We start from the raw sequence: 21911 nt of genomic DNA, 5'->3' as shown, positions 1-21911 counted from the left end.
ATCCCGCTGCGGCGGCGGCTGTGGAGGTCGGTCGGTAGCCGGCCGCGTTGCCCGCTGGCGCTCCGCCATGTGGTTGCTGACCGTCGGAGCGCTCCTCGCCGTCCTGGGCGCAGGTGAGTGTGGGTGGAGGGAGGGAGACGGAGCCCCGCTCGGCCGATGGCACGGGGTTCTGCTGTGAGGAAGGAGGTTGGTGCGGCCGCTGCCCCGGGGAGACGACTGGGAGGGGGGGGCTGGGCGCCTCGGCGGGCTTGCTGTGAGGAGCTCGGCGGGCGCGCTGTGAGGAGCTTGGCGGGCAGCGGGTGCGCGTTTAGCCCCGTGTGCTCTGCGAGCCGGGGTGCGCCAAACGGGCGGAATTGGGTATCGGCTGCTGCCCGCCGCCCCGCGCCCACACGGAAATCGCCGTCGATTCGCTCCTTCAAGAGGATTGGAGTGTATTGGCTGTGGTGAGCGCTTAGGAGGTTGAGGTTTCCTTTAGATGAAGATCGCTTTTCTCGCTGAAATGGAGCCGGTGTGGGGTGTTAATTCGTCCTGCGAATGTGTGAGCTCTAAAGGGAAGCAAAACAAAATAAATTCAAAAGAAAAAAATTAAAAAAAACCCGAAAAAAACAACAAAAACAACAACAAAAAAAGCCCAACCCGATTTACTACAGAGTTAAATTATCGTAGGCTTAAAGTAAAGGGGATGTGAAGTCTGTTCCTGGAAGAACAGTAGAAGCTCGGGAGCTTCACTTATCCTTCCTGAGGTTGGTAGAAATCCTTGTCCCAGTCCATCGTGTTCCATTTGGGCAGTTCTTGGCTTGATTATTATTATTTTGCTTTTGTTAGGCTTTTTGGGGGGTTATGTGGCTAAAAAATGCAGCACAACGTGTAGATGGGGGAATGATAATCCACTGTAAAGTGCTTTTATGCATGGTGTGTGTTTAATAGAACTGCTCAGGTTGGAAAAGACCTTAAAGATCATCAAGTCCACCTAACTGCTGCCCTAATCAGTTAATTACAAGCTCCGGCAGTCAGTAGTAACCTCTGACTGGTTTGAGAACACGAAGACTGTGTCTGCGTCAGACATGTATTGGGACTCAGCGATCCTCATGGGTCCCTTCCATCCTTGGGGTATTCTTTGATCTAAGTCACTGGACTGACTCACTGCAAGGGTGCGTATGAGTGTGCTTGAGGTTAGGGGTGATGTTGACTTACAGTAAGCAGCCGTCTTTTCTCACCTTTTGGGCTTTATCGGACGAAGATAGGTGTTCTGAATGATTAATGCTGCTGGGAATTCCGGGAGCGACTGCTGTTCAACTGAGCTGTGGCTTTGTATGAATGATTGAAAATATTGGAAAGGAAGAATTGAAAGGCTTCGTGCTTGGCAGTCAGGCTAATTCAATTACCCTTCCTTTAGATCCCTGGTGTAATGCCAACATTGCACTTCTTGTTAATCTCAACAACTGATGAATGGATCTTCAGATCGAATCTCAGCATTGAATTCGGGTCTTTCTTAGAGCGGTGGTCAGTAATGCTCTTTTAGAACTGTGGGGAGAGAAGAAGGTTAGAAATGGCAGTGATAAAATGATAACACTGATTTTTTTTTTTTCATTGAATGATATTGCTAGATGCATTAGTTATAATGGTTTATAAAACAGGAAGACTACTGTTACAAATTCTACTTCCAGTTTTGTTTGCTATGTGCTCAAATGCCAAGAACGTTGACTTGCACGTTACTTAATGTGCACTCCCCCAGTGGGCAGGAAAGGGGAAATGAAAGAAATGTGCTCTATGCAGGCTTTTGGCTCCACCTGGAGAGAGAAACAAATGACAACTTCTTTTTTTTTTTTTTTTTCCTCAATTAAGCTGCCTTGCCTTCCTTCTCTGACAAGTGCAGAGCTAGAAACGTTTCCCTGTGCCCTTAATGAGCTGTAAGGGATGCTGTGTGGAGCGGATGGCACTGCACTTCCATTTCTAGATAACTGTGTGCTGAGCAGCAAGAATTGGAACATCATTGGAGCTGCTTGTGGTCAGTGTTACGTGCAGGCAGTGCAGAAACCAGGCCTCAGCGCAGTGGTTCTCTGCATGGCATTTTTGGGGAAGTGTCCCAGATGACAGCCCAAGGTCTTATTACCGTTGTTCATTCATGATCGACTGTGATATTTGCACATTACGTGGATGTTCTTCTTTTGTTACTCCCTTAAAGCAGAATTGTTTCTTCTTTTTTTTTTTTTCAATGGGAGAGTTCTTATTTTCCCAAGTCTCACGTAGTCATGCTTTCTTCTTCTGTTTTTCTCTTCCTGCATATTAAGAACTAATGCTGAACGTGTCCATTTTCATTTTTCGTTCCAGGTTCCACCCAGCTGGTGTTTAACGCAGTAGATTTTGTTGAGAAATATGCCTGTAACGATACAGTTGTTTTACCTTGCATCGTGACTAACCTGAAGGAGAACAATGACAGCAGCATGCATGTTTCGTGGAAGAGGCAAGGACAAGTAATTTTTTCTTTTAATGGACCAGAACAGCGCATTTACAGGCACGAGTCAGTTCCATCAGCTAACTTCCTTTCTAAGGCGGATTTATTTAAGGGTATTGCCTCGCTACGACTTAAAAATGCAGAAGCACCGGATGGAAATTACAGCTGTGAAGTAACAGAATTAAACAGAGAAGGAGAAACAAAGATGAAACTTAGAACTCACATGGGTGAGTTATCTGTCATTTTTTTTCGTGGCCTGTTGGGAGCCAAAGACAAGATCTTATGGGAAGGGGAAATTAATGAATGTAAAAGTATTGCTCCTTGAAACTGGAAATACCCAGAGTGTAGCATCTGGGCTTTCTAGCTCGAATACTATTATGTGTTATTTTGTTTTAAGTTAGAGGAGAGTGTGTCTCTGGGGGAAAGATGTGAATACGTTTTTTTTCATTGTGTAGTAATGGCTAAAGATTATTTGTCACATATGATGAGATCTGTTTTCCCACATCTTCTAGGTTATATAGTTGGTGACATTTTCAGCACCCTTCAGTTATTACGTTACATAGAAAAACGTATTCTTAATATCTTTGTAACACGGGGATGGATACATCCATCAGAGTGGCAGCAGAGATTTTATGTTTGATGAATTACATCCTGCAATCTTTAGCTGTGTTTAAAAAAACAAACAAACAAAACATAGATAGAACTAACAGAAATTTTCATAAGAGCTCTAAAACTTGACCTAAAGGCACTGTTTTTTGGTGAGGTTGGAAACAGTGCTGCTAGGTGCTAAGTCATTAGGATTATCTAGCATTAAATGTTTTCTTTGGACTATGCTAGACTAAAAATAACGGTGACCAAACGATGAATTTCTCGTTTGTGAGCCATTTTACCTTTTCTTGCCTGATGCTGCCCATGTGCTCCAGTGCCTTAGCTGTTGAATAACAGTATCTACTATAGGCGTTCAGTCTGTCAAGTGTTCCGTAGAGGCGGTTTGCACTAGATGTGTGTATTGTTTATCTGCTCTGTGCAGCACACTTTTTTTCTTGCTGCTGGAAGGTTTTTCAGAGCTGAACACATTACTTGGACGTAGCATGTGGAGTCTTACTTGTCCACTGTAGAATTCTGCTCTTTGCTGAGTGGCAAATGCTGAAACTATCTCTGGGTATCAAACAGATGCTCTTGTGTCCTGCTGCAAGCATCTGTGTAGTTTACAGCTGGGCCTAATTATAGAGTTAATCGTATACGCTGCAAGACAGATGTAATCCTGAAATAAACTGAGAGGGGTACGGCCACCTTTTTCTTTTTTTTACTTGTAAAAGGTCAGTAATTATTTTAATACAATATTGCATGTGATAAAGGATGCGATTTCACTATTGCTTGGGGTTTTTTAGCTTTTTTTTTTTAGCCTTTATGCTTAGAACTTTGAAAGAGGTATAAAGTCTACAAAGCAGGAAACTGATGCAATTTTTCTAATTTCGTTTTCTAGTTGACAGTTGCGACGAGGAAAAACCTCCAACACCAGTGGATAAGTGTGGTTAGTGAAGAATTTCTAGTTGCAAGCTTATGATAGCTTTTAGAGAATATGCTAGAAAATATTTCAAATTTACTCTTTGTGTTTGAGGGCTTAACTGAAGGTAAAACAGCTCCTTGCTCCATTGTTTAAGATCTTATGCATAATCTTCTGGTATTTGTTTAAGAGAGACTCCTGAGGAGGAGGCACAGTACAGGGAGGGAGCTTTGAAATGGGCTGGTGAGCAACAGCCATCTTGAATTAATCTTCACTCTGTCACTCCTGAGCAGTGAGCTCACGCTGTTATTACTAATGTTTTGCAATTGTTTTTACAGAGGCAATGTTATAAGAGCCAACTGTTCTCCATTTCACTTTGCAGAAAGCATGCATGTAGGAAGTGGGTGGCATAAAAGTCTTGCTCACTTTGCCACGCTTTTTCCTGAGCAAGTATATTCACAGGATATTGACCACAAAAATGTCGTTTCTAATGTAGGAGTTCCCACTCCCTGCCTAGTTTGGAAGTCATATTGATTTGGAGCTGGCTTCCTTACGTTGGCTTTCGAAACAGTGTTTTTATCCAGGAGTTTGAGTTCTGTGAAGCACCGGACTAAGTGAAATGTGTTAGCAAGAAATTGTGTTCAGTTGCTTCTCGTATTCACATGTTGCATGACCCAACAGTATTGTGAGCATCTCCATACAGAGTGCTTTTAGACACTGAGACTTGACCACGCTCGGTGCTCCCATGTTGCAGTCTGAAATCCTAGCACATACCAGCAGGCTTCGTGGCTGCCTCTCTGTGCGTTGAAAGTAGGTGGTAATGCCACCTGCAAGTGGTGCTACTTCTCAGCCTGCAGATCTGTTTGCTGTCAATTCATGAGGATGCATCAAGCACTGTCACCAAGATTTGCCTGTAGGGTTTGGTTTATCCAAAGAATGGCAACACTGTGGTCAAGTTGCTATTGAATTTCAGTGTTATTTTTTGAAAAAGCAAAAAGTTGTAATGTAATGAGTTAGGTGAGGGGTTTTAGTCACAAAAAAGTTGACAGATATTCCTCCATTTCTCTACCTGTAGTATCTTTTGTTAGTTTGTATTTGTTTTGTAACTGTGTATATCTTATATGCCTCCTAAGGAAGCAAAAGCTGTAATAGTTCTTACAGCACCCATGTTTCCACGTGCTGTCTTGACTTCGGTACTGCAGAGCTCCATTCTTGGGGTCCTGTACCAATACCAGTTTCTTTGACTTGTTTAACCAGAGATTGAACTCCTGGGTTTTATAAAGCCATGCTGGCTACAGAGCCTGTTTCTTAAGGTGCTCTGTGGTCGCAGTGAATTAGTAGCGCTAGATCTTTTCAAAGAGCCATTCCTGCAGTGTCTTAGCACAAAATAGTGCAGCTTGAGACCAATAGTAAGCAGTGTTTATTGCCACCAGAAAGCCACAGACTTGCTTTCCCTGGTGTTTGAGGGCTAATCCCTGTGCCACAGTTGCACTGAATTTCTGCTGAAGCCATTTGCTTCAGTTATGTTATTACTAGTAGGAGGTCATTACTGCAAGCCAAACTCTAATTTGTTGGGAGATGTGCTGTTACTAGAGATATATATTCCCTGTGGCAACAGCATAGTGCAGTGGCGTGAGTACATGTAACACGTGCCATGTCTTGGTATTATGGGAACTTGCACTGGATTGCAACAGCTGCCGTTATAAGAATCATTTCCTTATGTTGGGTGTGAATGTTAACACGGGGTGAGAAATGTGAATGGCAGAATGTGAGCCAGAAGGCTGACTTAGACAGAAATTTGGGAGAAGTCAAATGCAAAGATAAGACTTCCTAAGGATAAAGTATTTCTGAAATGCATACCTTTCACATGCTGATTTTTACTATCCTCTTCCAAATAATCTGCAAAAATTGATATAACTTTGCATGTACTGCTGTCTATTTGGGAGGGAGGGGGGTGGGGGGAAAGGGCTAGAATCAAGGATTTGGTGTGGAAAAAAGTTGTCTTACCATGAAATAATGCTTTCCTTCCTCTTAGGTATTACTGTTGCTTTAGAATCATGAATCTTGTCTTTAACAGAACAATTGATCCAAAACAATTATGTATAAAAAAAGTCTTTAATTTCTACTTAAACTCCCTCTCTATGGAATTTGTGCATTTCAGTCTGTCCTCAAGGTATTACTTGGCATTGAAGGTTGTGAGGCATTGCTGCTTTAATTCCCGTGTTTCTGGAGCTGCAGGTAGAGTTTTGAAATGAACGTGGAGAGTAAGTGCAAGGAGTATGCATCTAAATGAAGATTAGACATTTCTTTGCAAATGAGTGTGGAGGCAGAGGAACAGTGGCAAGTCTAATGTAAGAGAAGACAACTTTGGCTTTCGTCGTGTAAGTTTAACTGACGTTATCTGCAGAGACTCCGGAATCAACTGCATTTTCCACTTCGATGGAGATGTTTTCAGAATTGCATGTTGGATGGTGGCCTGCACGACCATGCAGCACGAGTGACTGAACAACCTGAAGGCGTCCAAAATGTGCACGGGGGGAGCAAAGCTAAATGGATGACAATTGGAAGACCTGAAGGAAAATGTGTGATTGCTAAAATTAACGAAGCAGTGTTTCCTTCCAACGTAGGCTGGTTCCTGTGTTCCTTATCGCATCTGGATATTTTTCAGGGATTGTAGCAGCTGGGAATACAGTAAAGCAGCTAGGGAGACATCATGTTGGACATTATTCTCACCTAACTTCCGCAGTTAGCCAAATACACAATTCTTCTGTGTTATTTGGCAGTTCCACAAGCTAGCTAGCTTGTGCTGCCACACAGTATTATAAACATCCCCTCTGTTGCACTGGAGATTAAGACCTTCAGTTTGCAAATGTTACAGTGAGTAGAAATACTGGAAAAAATAGGTTGTCACACAAGACTGGAGTGAAAATTACATAGGTGAAAGTCACGGCTTTCCTAGCATTAAGACCCATAACAGGCTAGCTATTAAATACCATCTTAAACAATCTAGAGGATAGCCTAAAAGGAGCAATACGTGTAAAGCTAGTAATTTTTTGCTTGTTTTCCTCCTACCATTTTTCTTTGTCTATTCTCTAGAACGACAGTTCGACTTTATCCAAAGTATTGTCATCGCAGTGTTGCTGTTCTTCATTATTATTCTTTGCTGGGCTCAGTTAGGTGTTATTGGTGAGTATTGACTCTAATTCTTTGCAGCTATTGATTTGTCCTCATATTGCTTATGTAGAGGCATCTGTGCAGGTTGAAAGGTGGTGCCTAAATCTAGAAGAATGTGTGGTAGAATTGATCCGGATAATACACAGTGGGGCAGTATGTAAGCTTTGTCAAATAATTGTATGATTTGCTTTGGAATCTTGTCCAGATCACTCCAACTGTTATTTACATTTATTTGTAGAAGGTAAGATGTTACTGCCTAAGAAGTCTGTTTCTAACAGAGCTAGTCTACTGTATGGTAATGTTTTTCCTGCCCATGTTGTTTCAAATTCGGACCTTTTTTGCATGTATGGAAGTTGATAATATACTGTTCTTGATTAAAACAAGGAAGCAGTAACTATTTTACTGCTGGGTCACCTTGACATTACTGGATGATTGGAAACAGAAATATCTTCATTTTATGGTTGTAAAATCAATAGTAGGGGAAGTTCATCCTCTCTTCGAGTAAAACTATACATTAGTTTTTGGCACCAGCAGAGAGATAATTTTAACACTGACATCAATGATTTTGTTGAAAGTTTTTGGAGGCAGCGCATCTATCTGTGTCAGATATCCTTGGGCATTCTTCACACAACGGTGCCCAACACGTATGCAGTGTAGGGAGTGCTTTATATCTTACTCTGTTTTTCGATAGTTCCCTCAGGTGTAATTTGTTACATCAGTCTTTGAGCTTTTTCAGTTTGCAGGCTTCTGCTTAGAGTCAAGTCCATAGGAAATGATAGAAAATCACACTCAGGGTGACTTATAGTAATCACATTCAGTTACCTAGATATATTTTCCTTTGGTAACTTCTCACAAACCTCTGAAAATGATAAGTAAACCTTCAAAGGTCCATCTGTGGTCAAAGCATAGAGATCTTTATGACTTTATTTCCAGAATGTTAGATTCCTAATTTTTGATTTAAGACTCATCTGTTCTGATATGTTCTGGAACTGTCATTTGTACCAGAACTAGCACATTTTTAGCATTTTGAGAGCACAGTGATAATTGCCCTAGGATAACCATGGATATGTATCCATGGAGAAGCAGTCGTTTTACAGGAGTAAGTTGAGCCTGCTTGGTTTTATTGCAAGCTCTGACTTCTCTGGGGAAAAGCAAACCCACTACCTCTAACTAATTAACCGTGGGTGTACTTACTGGTTTTTTTTTCCTTATATTTTGCAGTATTTTAATTAACCTGTGAATCCACTGGTGCTGTGCTGTACCTTTAACTATATTAGGAACAGCTGTATTTATTCAACTGGGTGTTTCTTTCTGTGTGACACAATGAATTATATGCTTTGGCAGGGATGGTAGAGAGTGTTCTTTTTTGTTTGTTTGGGGTTTTTCTGTTTGGCTTTCCTCTAGGATTAACTTTGAGGAATTGTGTGGTGCATCCATTACTTAGCTTTGCATTTGTGCCTGACTTTCCTTGTCAAGCATATCTGTAATGTGAAAAAATAGGAGTTTCTAGCACAGGTGTGCAGGATTTTTTTTTTTTTTACTGCTGCTACTGTTTCAAATTGAGTTGCTGATTTAAATGGTGGTCATGTTTAGGAGTGTGGCTGGGGCCCGGTTCTGGTAGGCAATGTGAATGTGATGAATGAGTTTTAGTTACAAGAAAGAACATTCGGTAACCCATCTGTAGATAAAATACTATGAAAGATTTCTGTCGTGTATACCCCCTAAATTATTTATTTGATCCTAGTAATCTGATGTTGTTTTAACAGGATGAGGAGGATGTTAGTTTTATACATGCTCCTTGTTATTTCTTCTGAAGTTATTTACTGTATTTGTTCCCTGCTAGTGATTACTAACTTCATCATACACCAAGCCTGTTGGTAAATGAATCCTCAAGCTTGAAGCAAGCACTTCCCATTTTGTGTTACCTTTAGCAGTGCTGGTTTGAAAGCCTTCAGTGGAATTGACCATTGCTGAGGTGGCAGCTCTATGTATATCATTCTTACCTACTCATCCCCAAAGCACTCGGGTGAGACAGGCATATCACCCTGTCACACAGCCAAGGTTGCACGGTGTCACTGGGAAAAGAATTTCCCGATCCATGTTTGACACTCACCAGAGTAATAAATTTGCTATAGCATTATTTAAATATCAGTAATTCATCTTCCTGCATTAACCTGCACCATGGCCCAGAGTTAGTTTCATGGTGTTGCACCTGAAGGTGGAATGAAGAATTCTAACTAAAACGGTGGTCCCAGGTTTTACTTATCTTAGTAAGCCATACTGACCATATCAAACAATGAAAGCAAATGAACTTCTAATGATAATTGCAGTTCTAAGACTTAGGAGTTTTTCTTTATGAAAACAGTCCCGTTATAAAGTGTGTATTTTTGTGTGACCATCTGTATGTCTTATCAGTGTCCTCATGCTTTTCCTTTTGGTTTTGTTTTTAAGCGTTGAAATGTGAAACTGTTCGTAAGAAGAAAAGGCACATTACTATAGCATGTAGCATCTTCACAGTCGTTGCTATTGTAGCTGTTGTGCTTTTTATCCAAGGTAAGTGTAACAAAATTGCCTTCCTAGGTTAAGGGAATAAGCACAGATCAGTCTCTTCCATACTGTGGTATGAAGTTAGTTGCCACCTCTTTGTCAGATACACCAAGCAATCAGCATTTCTCCACGAGCAGAAGCTCACATGGAGAAAGCATTGGAGCTGTGGGACGCCAAGCACAAGCACACCATCAGCTGCTTACAATGACAGCTTCTGCTGTCAGTCCATCTTCCACATCTGAGACTGGCTGGGTCCAGTTTCATGCACATCTTAGTCAACTGGTAGTGCTTCTTTATAAGATACCTACAGAAGGCTGTCCCCTGGTAACAGGCTTATCCCTAGCCTACAAGTTTTGTTGTTGTTGTTTGCTTATTTTAGATAATCAGACCCTCCTGAAGGTGATAAACCTTGCTTCAAGGGAGTTATGTTTCTTCATCAGGGTTGTAAGCACTGCAGGGCAGCAGCTATGAGCAGCCCTTCAGGAAGGTCCCAGGCACACAGCTCTGCTCACAGCGAGCCCTGCCCTGCCCCAGGCTCAGCCCTCAGGAAGGCACAGCACAGCCCTCACTCTTAACTACCACCTACCAATTTTACAATGAAGAATACTCTAGAATACAACAGAAACAGCACTGTGAATGTCAGGCCCTCATAGGTGTTCATGGGGAGGGGGTGCAGACTCCAAATTGTTTTCTATTTTCTGTGCTGCTGACTTGGATAAATATTAGGGGCTAGAGATGCAATTCTGCTGGGATTCTTTGGAGACCTTAAAAATTTGGTGATGTTCTCCTTTTTTACTTTGTGCTTTATTTGCACAAAGAATTTCTGTTTTACTAATTTCTGTACAACTGTTTGCAGATGGCAGTATTAGCATGAATCAAATTGGTCTTGCTTTTACCATACTACCTGCTGGGCTGCTGATGGTGCTTCAATATTCTATATTTAAAATGGGTGAGTATTTTTTATTCACCAACTCCAGAACATTCTGATAGAAAAACTGAGTATCCCCCTCTGTAATATGCATAATCTATGTACTGTTTCACTTGTTTATAAGTAAGTAAATAATAAGTGCTATGATGACATGCTGGCTTCCTGACCTTTATAGTATCTCAAAACAGAATGTTTAAATGACACGTGTAATGCAGGATCCCTGTGTGACTTGCACAGTTACTTCCCCACACTGACTGGCTGAGTTTGGGATTTAGGAGAAACTGGGTTTTCTGTGTGAATGACCTACCTTCTATACCTCTGTAGCTGAAATTTAAAAACAAGTTTCTTTTTTTTTCCAGTCCTGGATGATCTAACACACAAAGGATATGCTCTGATAGGCTTTCAAGTTGTGGGTTACATAGTTGCTGTAGTTGGCTTTGCACTGTCTGTCTCAGGTAAGCAATTTATCTTCTGGACGCGTCTTTTTACTTTTGTTTGTATCTGATGTTTATTTCTAACACAAAAGTACTGTGAAAATAGCTTCAGTATGTTGAATGCTAGCAAGTAACTCATGTAAATAGAGCTACTTTGTTAATGCTCTTTTATCTGGTGAAAGAGGAATGGCCTGAAGGCACTATTACATTATCGGTTTCATTAGTATGAATATATCTGGCATGACTGCGTTCTATGAGCAATTGCCTTAAAAATAGTTTTTTTGAATTGTTTTAGTTTTTGCAGCAGTTGGTTGCGCCCTGAATCACCTAAAACAACCGTTGACCCTTATCACTGAGACCTAAAGTATTTAGAAACAAAACAGATCCCAAATAGAGCTATAACTGTTTCCTAATGTTCAGCAAATAAATCAGCAATTCGTTGTTCATCTCTACTTGTATGCAAATTGTAACTGAATTGCTGGGAGTTGGCATTGAAACAACTTTAGAAGGTAAATACAGCAATGGTAAACTTGGAAGCATTCTTAACTATTTTAGTAGTGGCTGACATCTTGTTTTAGCTCTGAGAAAATCGACCAGTGATGTAAGGGAGCACCAACTGTACCCTTTTCTTTGTCCTCCCTACCCAAAAGACCACCAGAAAACCCAGCAAGTGGGGAGAGAGTGAGTTTAGGATTAGTTAGCAGTATGTTTAGTTGGAGCATACACACTCAGGAGGTTCATTCGGGGCACTGGTACATCTGATTTATCATTTCGTAAAGACATTCCTCATTTTAATCATTTATCTGATTGAAGATTTAAAAATAAAGTTCCTCTTTGCAGTGGTTTCTAAAGATTTCTCCATTCGGAGTGAAGTGATGGACCTTTCAGTGGAGCTTTGATTTGAGTCTTTTGTTTAATATTTACAGAAATATTTGTGAGGAGCACCTAAGTGTTGTCTAGTAGTATGTGAAGGTGAAGTAGACCTATAGGAGATTCCTGATAGGTGAAGTGTTATGTTCTAGAGTGATACAAAATGGGGGATGGTTGTATTGTGCTCAAAGAGAAATTCACACTCTTTAGGAGGACGTTTTCACAGGTCATACAAGGTAGATGTTAGCTCTGTTTCAGCTCAGTGACCTTTAAGTGTCATTAGAAAGAGCCCATCCCGGGATCACTTCACAGGTAGTTGCTATGTCCCCCTTTAAGGCCCTAGAAAGATGCAAAAGTAGTTAGGGGAGGGGTTTGAAAGAAATTAATCACTTCTGTTTTTATTGAGCCTATTTATTTTAGTATTCATTTATTTCTCAAAAGTTTATTTGTCAGCTGATACAATGCCTTGTTTTTCTTTTTTTAACAGCCTGTCCTTCAGTCCTTCTGTCTGTTGTAATTGCCGGCTTAGTTGTTATGGCTGTTGCGGATCTTCTTGCTCTGGCTTATGTCTATAGTTGTAAGTAGCATCCGACATTCTGCACTCATTTATTTTAGATTTCGCTTTTGTTTCACAGAGACGGTGGAGGATCTTGAGTAAAAATAAAACTTGAGGCATATTAGGAATGCCAACTCTGTTATAAGTGTGTTTCAGCTGTAAGGTAGCTCAGTTTGAGCTCTGCGTTTACACAGCTGTCTAGCTGAAGGTTAGATCTAAAGAGCAAAAGAATTTCAAGAACTCTGTGGATAGGGTTACATGGTGGTGTAGATATGTGTGGGACATGAATTTGAACAAGCAATACCTACCTAATGATTTCCACAGTTTAGATGTAGGTTAAAATAGGAGCAATTTGAATGAGGACCTTTTGTTCCAGTGAAATCTGATTTGCTTGTGCTTATTGCCAGGAGCAAAAAATAGAACGCTGTGTTTCAGAAACTGGTCTGGTCACCAGATCTCAAAGAGGAAAGACCCAAAGGTATAAAGTCCAGTCAGGCCTGCTAAGTAAGCATAAAGCATATCAACACTGTGTGATGGAATGTGGTGCAGACATCTCTAAGCTGGTGCACCACAATGTAACACTATGTGGACTTTATAATTTGTGTGTGAGAGAGCAGAGAAGCTTTGTTTGCTCCGAGCTGTGAATGAACGCTCTTCAAACAGCTTGTCAGTTTGGATTCAGAACTATACAATTGAAGATGCATTGCTTCCAGATCTTCCCAGTTCAATATGTACACACCATGTTTGGCATGGTCAGGAATAATAGGCCCTGAGACCAGGAGGAATTCTGTTAAAGAAGAAAATAAGGCAGAAGACACAATATCTGGTAACTGAGATGAAGACAGATCAAAGCACGAGGCGAGTCTTTAAACAGTGAAAGCTTTTTTTTTAGCGTTGAACCATTTACAAAGCTTGTGTAAAATCAGCACAAAGAATAATACATAGTGTAACTCATTTTTACAGCTGAATGCCTTCAGTGAAATACAAGATTGCACATAAATATTTAGCTCCTAAACAGTGGAGCACTTAGAGGCTTTTGGAATTCAGAGAGAGTATTAAATAGATATGGGTAGAGGAAGCTGCAGTTTCGTGTTGCTGCTCTTCCAAGTTAAACCAGTAGATATTTTTATTTGGTTGATCATTTGTTCTTTTTTTTAATGTTTGTTGTTATAGGTTCCAGAATGAAAGATCATCAAACTCCAAGGGTAAGCTTAAAATTAATAAATTTGGGGTGACTAGATGGCTCAGGGGATTTTAGTGAGATACTGAGCCTTTCTTCACTAGTTCGAATTCAGACCAGGTTGGTAGCAAGCAAAAGTTCTGGCTGTGTAACAGATGTCTAATGTTGAGTGAGTTGGTGGTCTTCATTGTCCCTATTGAGTGCGTCTTACAGTACTGTAATTGCAACCCTTATCAAGTGTTGTGCTCAGAGTTCGAAGGGCTGTCACAAAGAGGTGGTGAATGTGAATGGAAGTTTGGTGTCTTTACAATGCACTCTTAGGCATGAATTTATAAAGACCATTGGTTAATGCTTGTTTTTTTTTCCATTAAGGTGAGTGCATAACATTTTTGATGTTTGGTTTTTGTATAGGTGGCTTATAAGAAAGGTTTAGGGTTTTGTTTTGTTTTTCACCATGGCCTTTTACTACAGAGCCCTTAATGTTTTCTTGGATTCCCATCTATACAACTGCTATAGTCTTTATCTTTTCTGATCTTCCTTTTGTGCCCCTTAATTTGATGAGGAAATCTGAAATGGGATTGTCTTTAGGTCACACAGAACAAATGGAAAAGTACTCTTTTTTTCAACAAAAACAAAGATTTTTCACACGTCTTCACACATTTTCCCTATTTTCTAGAATAATCATTCCTGAAACAGTAACTTCCATAGAATGATGCAGTATTTCCTAGTGGTCCAGGAATGGAAACTCCCTGATTTCTGAAGTTTTGCAGAAGCAAGTAAAAAGGAACAAATGTAAAACATCAACAAAACTCTGTCGTAGTGGGGAGTGTGGCACACGCTCAGTCAGTTCATTTTTGTAGATGCCAGCCATCATTTGAGATGCCTTCCCAGGCCATTTCAGTCTAGCCTGAGACTAGCTGTTGAAGAAAGACATATTAGTGAGGTAGAAGAGCTGATAATGGAGAGAAATTGACTTACTCTTTGATATTTTTTTCTCCATTGCCATTTAAATAATAGTATTCTAGAGGATTTGTCTCCTTACTTAGGGAAGAAATATAAGTACATGGAACTTTATTTATATGTGTATATTTTTTTTAAAGAAGAGAGGAAAAAGAGGAGGTTCACAAAGCTCATTGCACTTCTCAGCTCATTCTTAATAGTGTATTGCAGATGCACTTCAGTCAAAATGCAATCCTGCCTGCTTGTGGCATGCTCGTGTTTACTTGCAAAATGAAGGCAAACAGAGCAAGAGGAGGCGTTTTTCCCTTAGTTTTTCTCTGTAAATGACCTTTGATATACAAATCAACATGTGAGATAACAGCGTCCTTTGTGGCTGTTTCTTTGACCTGTTTTATTCATGGAGTAGTTTCGTACTGCAGCAAGGATTTGGCAACTAAAGAAATGGCCGTAGTGAACATCACATTACTCTGAGACAGGGATAAGATCTATAGGCTCTGCCACTAAAAACACACTTGTAGTATAAGTTAGTGGTGTGTCAGAGGAATTTGGGTGACAATTTGTACCTGTGAACTTAAAAGTCACGGGTAGACCTGGGGAAAATGGCGTTTGTGTTACTTGTTTCTGCTGAGGGCTGTTCAGCATATTTGCTTTGAGGTTAATGAACAGACGTGAAATCACTTTGAAAATACACTTTTCTTCTGTGTAATCTAAAGACTAAGGAGTACTTACTGTCGGTGGAGGGCTTCATTTTGACCGTGGGGCATGCTTACAAAGTGATGCTTGATTCTTTCTTGAGGCTGAGGGGGAAAAGGTGCGTATTTTGCTATCTGCCGATTTTAACTAATTGCTAATTTGCCTGCATTATTTCTGATGATTATCTACCAAACTAAATGCACAACTGTGGTGTGTTCCCTTCTGAGGAAGTGACACTCGGTTGCTTGATTACCTTTTTTTTTTAGTCATGCTGTTTTATTCCTAACCACTGACAGAAGTGCAGAAATAATCCGGTGGGTTTTAGGGATTACAAGTAGTGTCTCTGTACCTTCTGCTGCCACCTAGAGGTATTGCATCTGAGGACAAAATTACAGTGGGAAAATTAATCTGGAGAATGTAGTTGTTAATTTTTAATTATGGGGTGAAATCCTACTCATTAATTCTATTAACATTCAGCTTTCTTGATTTTTGTAGAATCACTACTTACTGTATATGTCAATTAGAGTAATTTAACTGTGGCGAGCCAAAAGTAAACATGAAGACATTTTATACATATATATATTTTTAAATGTTTTGCAGAAAGCTGTAGAAGAACCACTAAATGGTAGGTGATATTCAAGGCTTATCTTCTAATTAAGGGATTAATTATGGAAAAGTTAAAAATAATAATAATAATTGTAGTTCCCAATGCTACAGAAATGAAATGGCAGATATGTCAGTTTACGTGGCTCTGAGTCAGTAAGTTTGATCTCTCACTGAAATAATGCCTGCAGCTCCAGACCCCACTGTCCTACAGTGCTGTTCCTTCTAGCCAGTGCCATCACTTGGCGGCTGTTTTGGGACAGTTGTAATACCTCATAGTGTATTGTGCCCATCCCTCTTTTGTTTTTTCCCCTTTAAAGGTGGTGTTGATGCTCCTTTATGAGCATTTATTTTAGTGGAAAACTTGTGATTCTAGCAAAATCTACCCCTGGCATTCAAAACAATATCAAAACTACAGTTTTGATATTTCCTTGGATTGGAAAACTCTGATAGCACTTAAGATACAGGGAACTTACAGTGAGAAACAGATGACTAAAACATTATTTTGCTATTCTGTTCACTAGCTGGCATGCTCAATAGTAGCAAATTCTAAAATTAATTTTAGAATTAATCTGAACATTAATTGTGAAGTATTTCTTTCTGTCTGGCCTGTTACTAATCCATTTGCTTGGCTTTTAAAGATACAAAAGGAGTGATGTTAGAGTGATGGTGAGTCAAATTACATCTTCAGCTATTTATTCTAACGTTTACTTGGGGATTTTGATATTTAGAATTAGCCTAGCGCTTGGAGGGGAGGTTTCAGTGCAGGTGCTGCTCTTAATTAAATCATACTTAATTGACTGGGGGAAAATACTTTCTGAATTTTCTAAATGAGTATTTTCTGATGGGGGGGAAAAAGTATATTTCTAAACAGCAGTGGGGATGGGTTGGTGAGAGAACTGCTGAATAGTATGGCTTTGATTAAACGTGGAAAGTCAAGTACTTTGCTTTTTTCGTGTTGATACAGTGTAATAAAATGCATGTACTCCTCTGGGGGTGGTGGGTGATATTATTTGTGTGGAAGCTGTTTAATACTTTACATATTATTAAACATCAGATGGGTCTCATCTAGGAGTTTAAGTTTTAGGTTAGACGCTTGGATTTAAAATTCAAGCAGTTGTTTACTCATGCTTTTCTGTACTTTAATGCGAGTAGGATAAAAGAGCACTCGTTGATGCTATAGGTAGTTCTGCTTATTGCTGGAAACTGAGCAAGCCTGTCATTAAGTATCCCTAAACCTTAGACCTAAAGCTTCTGCATCAAGATACAACAATTTGCTGGTCAAGATGAAGAGCAGGGCTACATTAAGCCTTCTAATTTCTTTGCGGTATTTTTGTGTCATGTCTAAAAGGCATGAATTGACGATGTGATATTAAATGATACGCTAGGTAGTCCTAGCTGGAGCAAGGTATGGCAGCTGATTTCTTAAAAATAGGCTTCTCTATAAATACCATATACTGCTAGATGTTACTTATGAGTACTTATGCCAAGTGTGTGCTTCATCTCAACGCACTATAGGATTGCTTTCTAAATGAATGCAAATAGAAATATTTTCACAGTTCGAAGGCCAGTTACGTTGGTATCTGCTAAATACACTATTGAAAATGTGTACCAGTCAGTATGAAGTGGAGTAGACAGGCAGAGTGGAAAGTAGGTCATGCTTCAGATGTGATGATTCCACGGTTTGATATTAGGAAACAAACAGATATTTACAGGTCCATTGCATTCTTTTTTCAAGACTCTCAGGATGTGAAATAAGGATAAGATCAATACAGCTACCACTCACTGCAGAAGGCCAAGGCAGTATTTTGCTTGGAGATCCACTTTTAGATTGCCTGTTTCTTCTTGGGTCTCCTTTAAGCTCATGAAAGCCTGCCTTTGCTTTTAGCATTGAGATGGGTCTCACAAAAGCCCTGATAATGCAAATCATCAATTTTGTCCTGAGTTTTTTTTTTAAGATGGGGTTAAATTCCTGACTGCTTTGTCTGCTTTGGAAGATGGATGTCTTCTTAAAAGAAAAATGAAGATATTACAGATGGAAGTTAAGAGTTCCAACTTCCACACTAGAGGCAGACATATTTTGAGCTGTACTTACTTCAGACTTTCACTGCCCCTTGAATGTTCACTCATACACTGCAGGGAATAAAGCAAGTGTTGAAACACACTAGTTCATAATGTGGCAGTGAGCTAGTGTTAGAAGTGAAAACAGAGTTGGAAGCCACTGCAGCTTATTCCTGTGCATAAGGTGGGAACTCCAAGGCATAGCATCCACTTTGCTGTTGTGGAGAGACTGAAATAGCAGTTGCCTATTAGTTACCACTCTGCCAACAAGCTTAGCATTCAAACAACAGCAGACTTTGAAAGAGGGGGAAAAAAAAAAGGCTTTTTTCTTTGAAGTTGTAACTTGGGCAGTTCAAAGTGCTGCTGGTTAAAATATTTCTATGAATAATCATATATACATGTATCTTCTTTAATTTTCAGTATTAAAGACAGAGACCGAACCTACTGCAGAAATGAGTGATGTGTGAGAAGTACACCATTGTTTATACGCCGTGGCCTTGAAGATGCACTACTCAAAGAGAAGAAATTCAGGAAACTCGTTGTTTTGCATGTGTGGCAAAAGTGCTTTTGATATAAATGATGTAATTTTATATAGTCACAGCAGGAACATGTGTGTTTGCCCAAGCGTGACCTTTATTTCTTTTGTTATGGTATATATGGTGTGGTTGAGGGTGAGAATATAAAAAGCACTGTTTGCCCACTACAGCAGCTCCCTGCAGTATACTTAGTGGTATTACTTTCAAAAACCATCATCAGTCACTGCTTTGATAATGGGCCTGCTCAGCCCAAAGATTGCAGTTCCATTTAGACTATTGTTTTTATTTGTGTGCATGGGCAAGGTATGGTAGTAATGTCTGTGATACAAGCAGGAAGCAGGGATTGTACAAATACTTTTTCCAACGTTCAGCAAAACTTTTATATAAAAAAGAAAATGCTTAGACACAAAGTTGTATAGACGCCAATTTTACTGCCAGCTCTCCTTAAGAGATTAACCAAGACATCTTAATTCCACAGAACGATAACATTCTTGTCAATAGACAGCGCTCATGTACGCTGTGGTGGCCAATACTTTAGTCTGGTGTGAGAGCTCTCAGTGCCTCTTATGTTTTCTTTGAGCAGCAGCTCAGCTCTTGGAGCCTAATTCAGCACGGGAATTAAAGAGCATTTAGTAATTTTCACACTGAATGTGGTTTGTGTGTTTGTTCATGTCGTGGAGTTTGTGGTACTGGAACCACACAGAGTTTCAGGCTCTCTTAATGAGTGTATCTGTAAAACACGTTGATGCTTCGGAAGAAATGAAATTGTCCTTTTAGTGTTTTTAGCAATTTTAAATCTCCTTTCTTGAATGGAGATAGGAGTTATTTCATTTCTGACCCAAATTTGTGTTCATGTTATGTCACAAATGCATAGAATAGAATTTGCGTAGGAGGTGTTGATGAGAAGCGAGGAGGCTTGGTTGCTGTTATACGTAAGTGGCACAGATAAAAATCCACATAGGACTGATTCTATAGAACCTTCACATTCCATGAGATTTTAGTGTTTTACAGCTGTTTGGAGAGTCGTTCCAATGTAGCTGGCTTCTCTTGAACTTCCTTTACAGTTTGCAGAACACTTCTCCCCAGCTCCCACTTGTGCTAGGCTGGTTTCAAAGGCACACGTGGTTCCCTCCTAATGATTCTAAACTTGGTTTAGAAAGCTGTTGCTGAACAGTAGTGTAATAATAACATCTATGTCTTCAGTTGTTCTGAATATTATAACAAGTTTCAGGCTTGGATGTTATGAAACAAGGGTTTGTAGCTGTGCTGTGGATCTGTGTTGCAGACATCCACTTGCAGGCTCCAAGGCTCAGTGCAGACAGTTCGCATTGGGGATTCAATTAAATGAAATTGAAGTATCCCATCTTAGAATATTCACTCTAGCAGTCCTCTTGCAAGGGCTGCAGGACTGAACCACCAAAGCAGCCCTTGGTCCAGTCCTCCCTAAAATAAGTGCAATTGGCCACAGTGCAGACAGTTACTTGTGATTAAGTGTTTAAGAAGCAAATACAATTCACTTGTTTGTCAGTGGGAATATTCCTGTCAGATTTCAGCTCCAAGTATATGAATCTTTTCAATACAGGTCTTTCAATAGTCATAGCAACCCACCTAGAGATGGGAGACGTTTCTCTCTTGTTAACAATTCAATATCTGAATTTAATCTGATTGAGATTTGCTCCTCGTTTGTTAATGATTCTTTTTGGTTTGTTGTAAGTAGAACAGTTGAGGAATCGAATAAAACAAACACACTGGAATTCTCTTGAGCTATCCTGCCTTACAAAAAAATAAAAAATAAAACCCACATATAATAGCTTTATGACAACTACTGTAAAGGAAATTGCAGTAGAATCCGTTGTGTGTCTCTGTGGTGATGAGGGCAGGCTGTTACTAGGGTACTACTGAAACATTTAGGACTCAGTGGCTGTGTACAGCCTGCCGAATCAGTTGCTCCAGAAATGAGAGAAACCCAGTGTGCTGTTGCTAAGGGCTCCCCTCTGGGTTTCTTGGAGGTGCACATTTAACAGTGAGAGTTTCAAAAGTCATTGATCTGCCCAGCCCTTTCCCACCAGTAATTAAAACCAAAGTTCACAACTGTATGACACCATTCGTGTTTGTATGTATGCGTGTGTATATATATAAATGCATAGACATTTTAAATATCTATAGTCTTTACTCGAGAATATGTTTTTATTTATGAAACATGAAATTATTTTGTAAATATTGTGCTAATATACTGAAATAAAGTCATTTTAAGTTGTTTTTGTCAAAGATTTTTCTTCTTGCTGTCTCAGGGAGGTGACTGAGTCCCTGGATGTGCTTAAAAACCATTTGGATGTGGTGCTCAGGGACATCATTTAGCTGAAGTTTGTAGCTTGCCCTCTAGTAACTTGCATCTGGGCTGACCATCTTCCAACATCAGATGTCACCAGAATATAGTTTGGGAGAAAATATGGGCTGGTGAATAACAGCAGCTCCTAGTATAACTTCAAAAATACAGCAGAGTAGTCCCTACTTTCAGTCTTCATAACGTTGAACTAACTTCTGAGATAAAAGACTTACTTGTGCTACTGCTGAAGTACTGCTCTGTACTTCCCTCATTTTCTAATGTCTGGCAATTGTCACAGTGGAGAAATGGGAGCTCAAAGTGTTCTGTAGAAGTGTTTACACTCCTATATCTACTTCAGTAGAGCTGAGGTACTGTGAGAAATTACTAGCCATTCCCTGCTGCTCAGAGGGAATTTAAGCCACAGCTGTTACTTCAAGACCTCTTCTGAAACCTTTTGTGATTTCACCACCACCACTTCCCTTTGAAAACGAGCCACAAAGCATAGTTTCGACCTGTTAAAAGTTTTAGAACTTATCTGTGTGTGAGTAAACTTGCACACGCTGCATGAACTTAAAAGGGTAAATTGTAAGCTGTAAGCTCAGAAATCTCAGAAACGTTGTTGCTTCAATCTTCAAGGGAAGGGAAAATAATGCTGTTCCAAATGTAAGTAAGTGGTTGGAGAGTAGTTCCATGCAATCGCTTCACATGCATATACTCGAGATTCTTCCAGTCAAGTAAACCAGGAAACCGGTTTAAACCTGAACTGAACTGTCCAGACACCTTGAAAAGAGCTTGTGTACTATCAGAGCTTGATAATTGAATGCTTATTACTGTAGTTATCTGCCTGATAGAAGAAGAAGTGAGAGGAGGTCTCTTTTGTGGAGGGTGAAGTTGGAATCTTGTCATGGATGCAGCTATTACTCTCTTTGAGTTGATAATATCATGACTTCTGGATTCTCACAGATTCTTGCAATGCCTTCATGAGCAGCGCGGAGCAGAGGGGTGGGATCACCTCCCTCAACCTGCTGGCCACAATGCTTTCAATGCAGCCTGGGATATGGTTGGCTTTCTGAGCTGTGAG

The 21911-nt window shown here is 40.0% G+C and overlaps 1 protein-coding gene across 6 annotated transcripts; it reads left to right on the top strand.

Moving 5' to 3' along the window:
• Nucleotides 1–20772, top strand: CD47 (CD47 molecule). Of its 6 annotated transcripts, none has more exons than XR_006939031.1 (12): nt 1–113; nt 2332–2682; nt 3942–3989; nt 7059–7148; nt 9588–9689; nt 10540–10632; nt 10971–11066; nt 12403–12492; nt 13645–13676; nt 15800–15929; nt 16549–16576; nt 18389–20772. XR_006939031.1 is itself a non-coding variant. In XM_015296200.4 (12 exons), exons 1-11 carry the CDS (start codon nt 68–70, stop codon nt 16572–16574), a joined length of 999 nt encoding a protein of 332 aa, XP_015151686.1. In that variant the 5' UTR covers nt 1–67; the 3' UTR covers nt 16575–16576; nt 18389–20772. The 6 variants fall into 6 exon arrangements, 5 of the variants coding, with proteins under 5 accessions (XP_015151686.1, XP_015151695.1, XP_015151689.1 ...); XM_015296200.4 differs by having other exon boundaries at nt 15905–15929; XM_015296209.4 differs by lacking the exon at nt 3942–3989 and having other exon boundaries at nt 15905–15929.
• The last annotated feature ends 1139 nt before the right edge of the window (nt 20773–21911 follow it).

The sequence above is a fragment of the Gallus gallus genome, chromosome 1 (genome assembly GCF_016699485.2).
Source record: "Gallus gallus isolate bGalGal1 chromosome 1, bGalGal1.mat.broiler.GRCg7b, whole genome shotgun sequence".
NCBI classification, from domain to species: Eukaryota; Metazoa; Chordata; class Aves; order Galliformes; family Phasianidae; genus Gallus; species Gallus gallus.
The sequence above is the reverse complement of the archived record's forward strand: the minus strand, read 5'-3'. Positions and strand labels throughout refer to the sequence as shown.

What these genes read in the sequence shown, in the direction of transcription:
- CD47 (XM_015296200.4), top strand. Translation starts at nt 68, where the DNA reads ATGTGGTTGCTGACCGTCGGAGCGCTCCTCGCCGTCCTGGGCGCAG. An exon ending in AACACCAGTGGATAAGTGTG is followed by an intron (nt 3,990 to 7,058) that starts GTTAGTGAAGAA and finishes TCTATTCTCTAG; the next exon opens with AACGACAGTTCGACTTTATC. An exon ending in GGCTCAGTTAGGTGTTATTG is followed by an intron (nt 7,149 to 9,587) that starts GTGAGTATTGAC and finishes TTTGTTTTTAAG; the next exon opens with CGTTGAAATGTGAAACTGTT.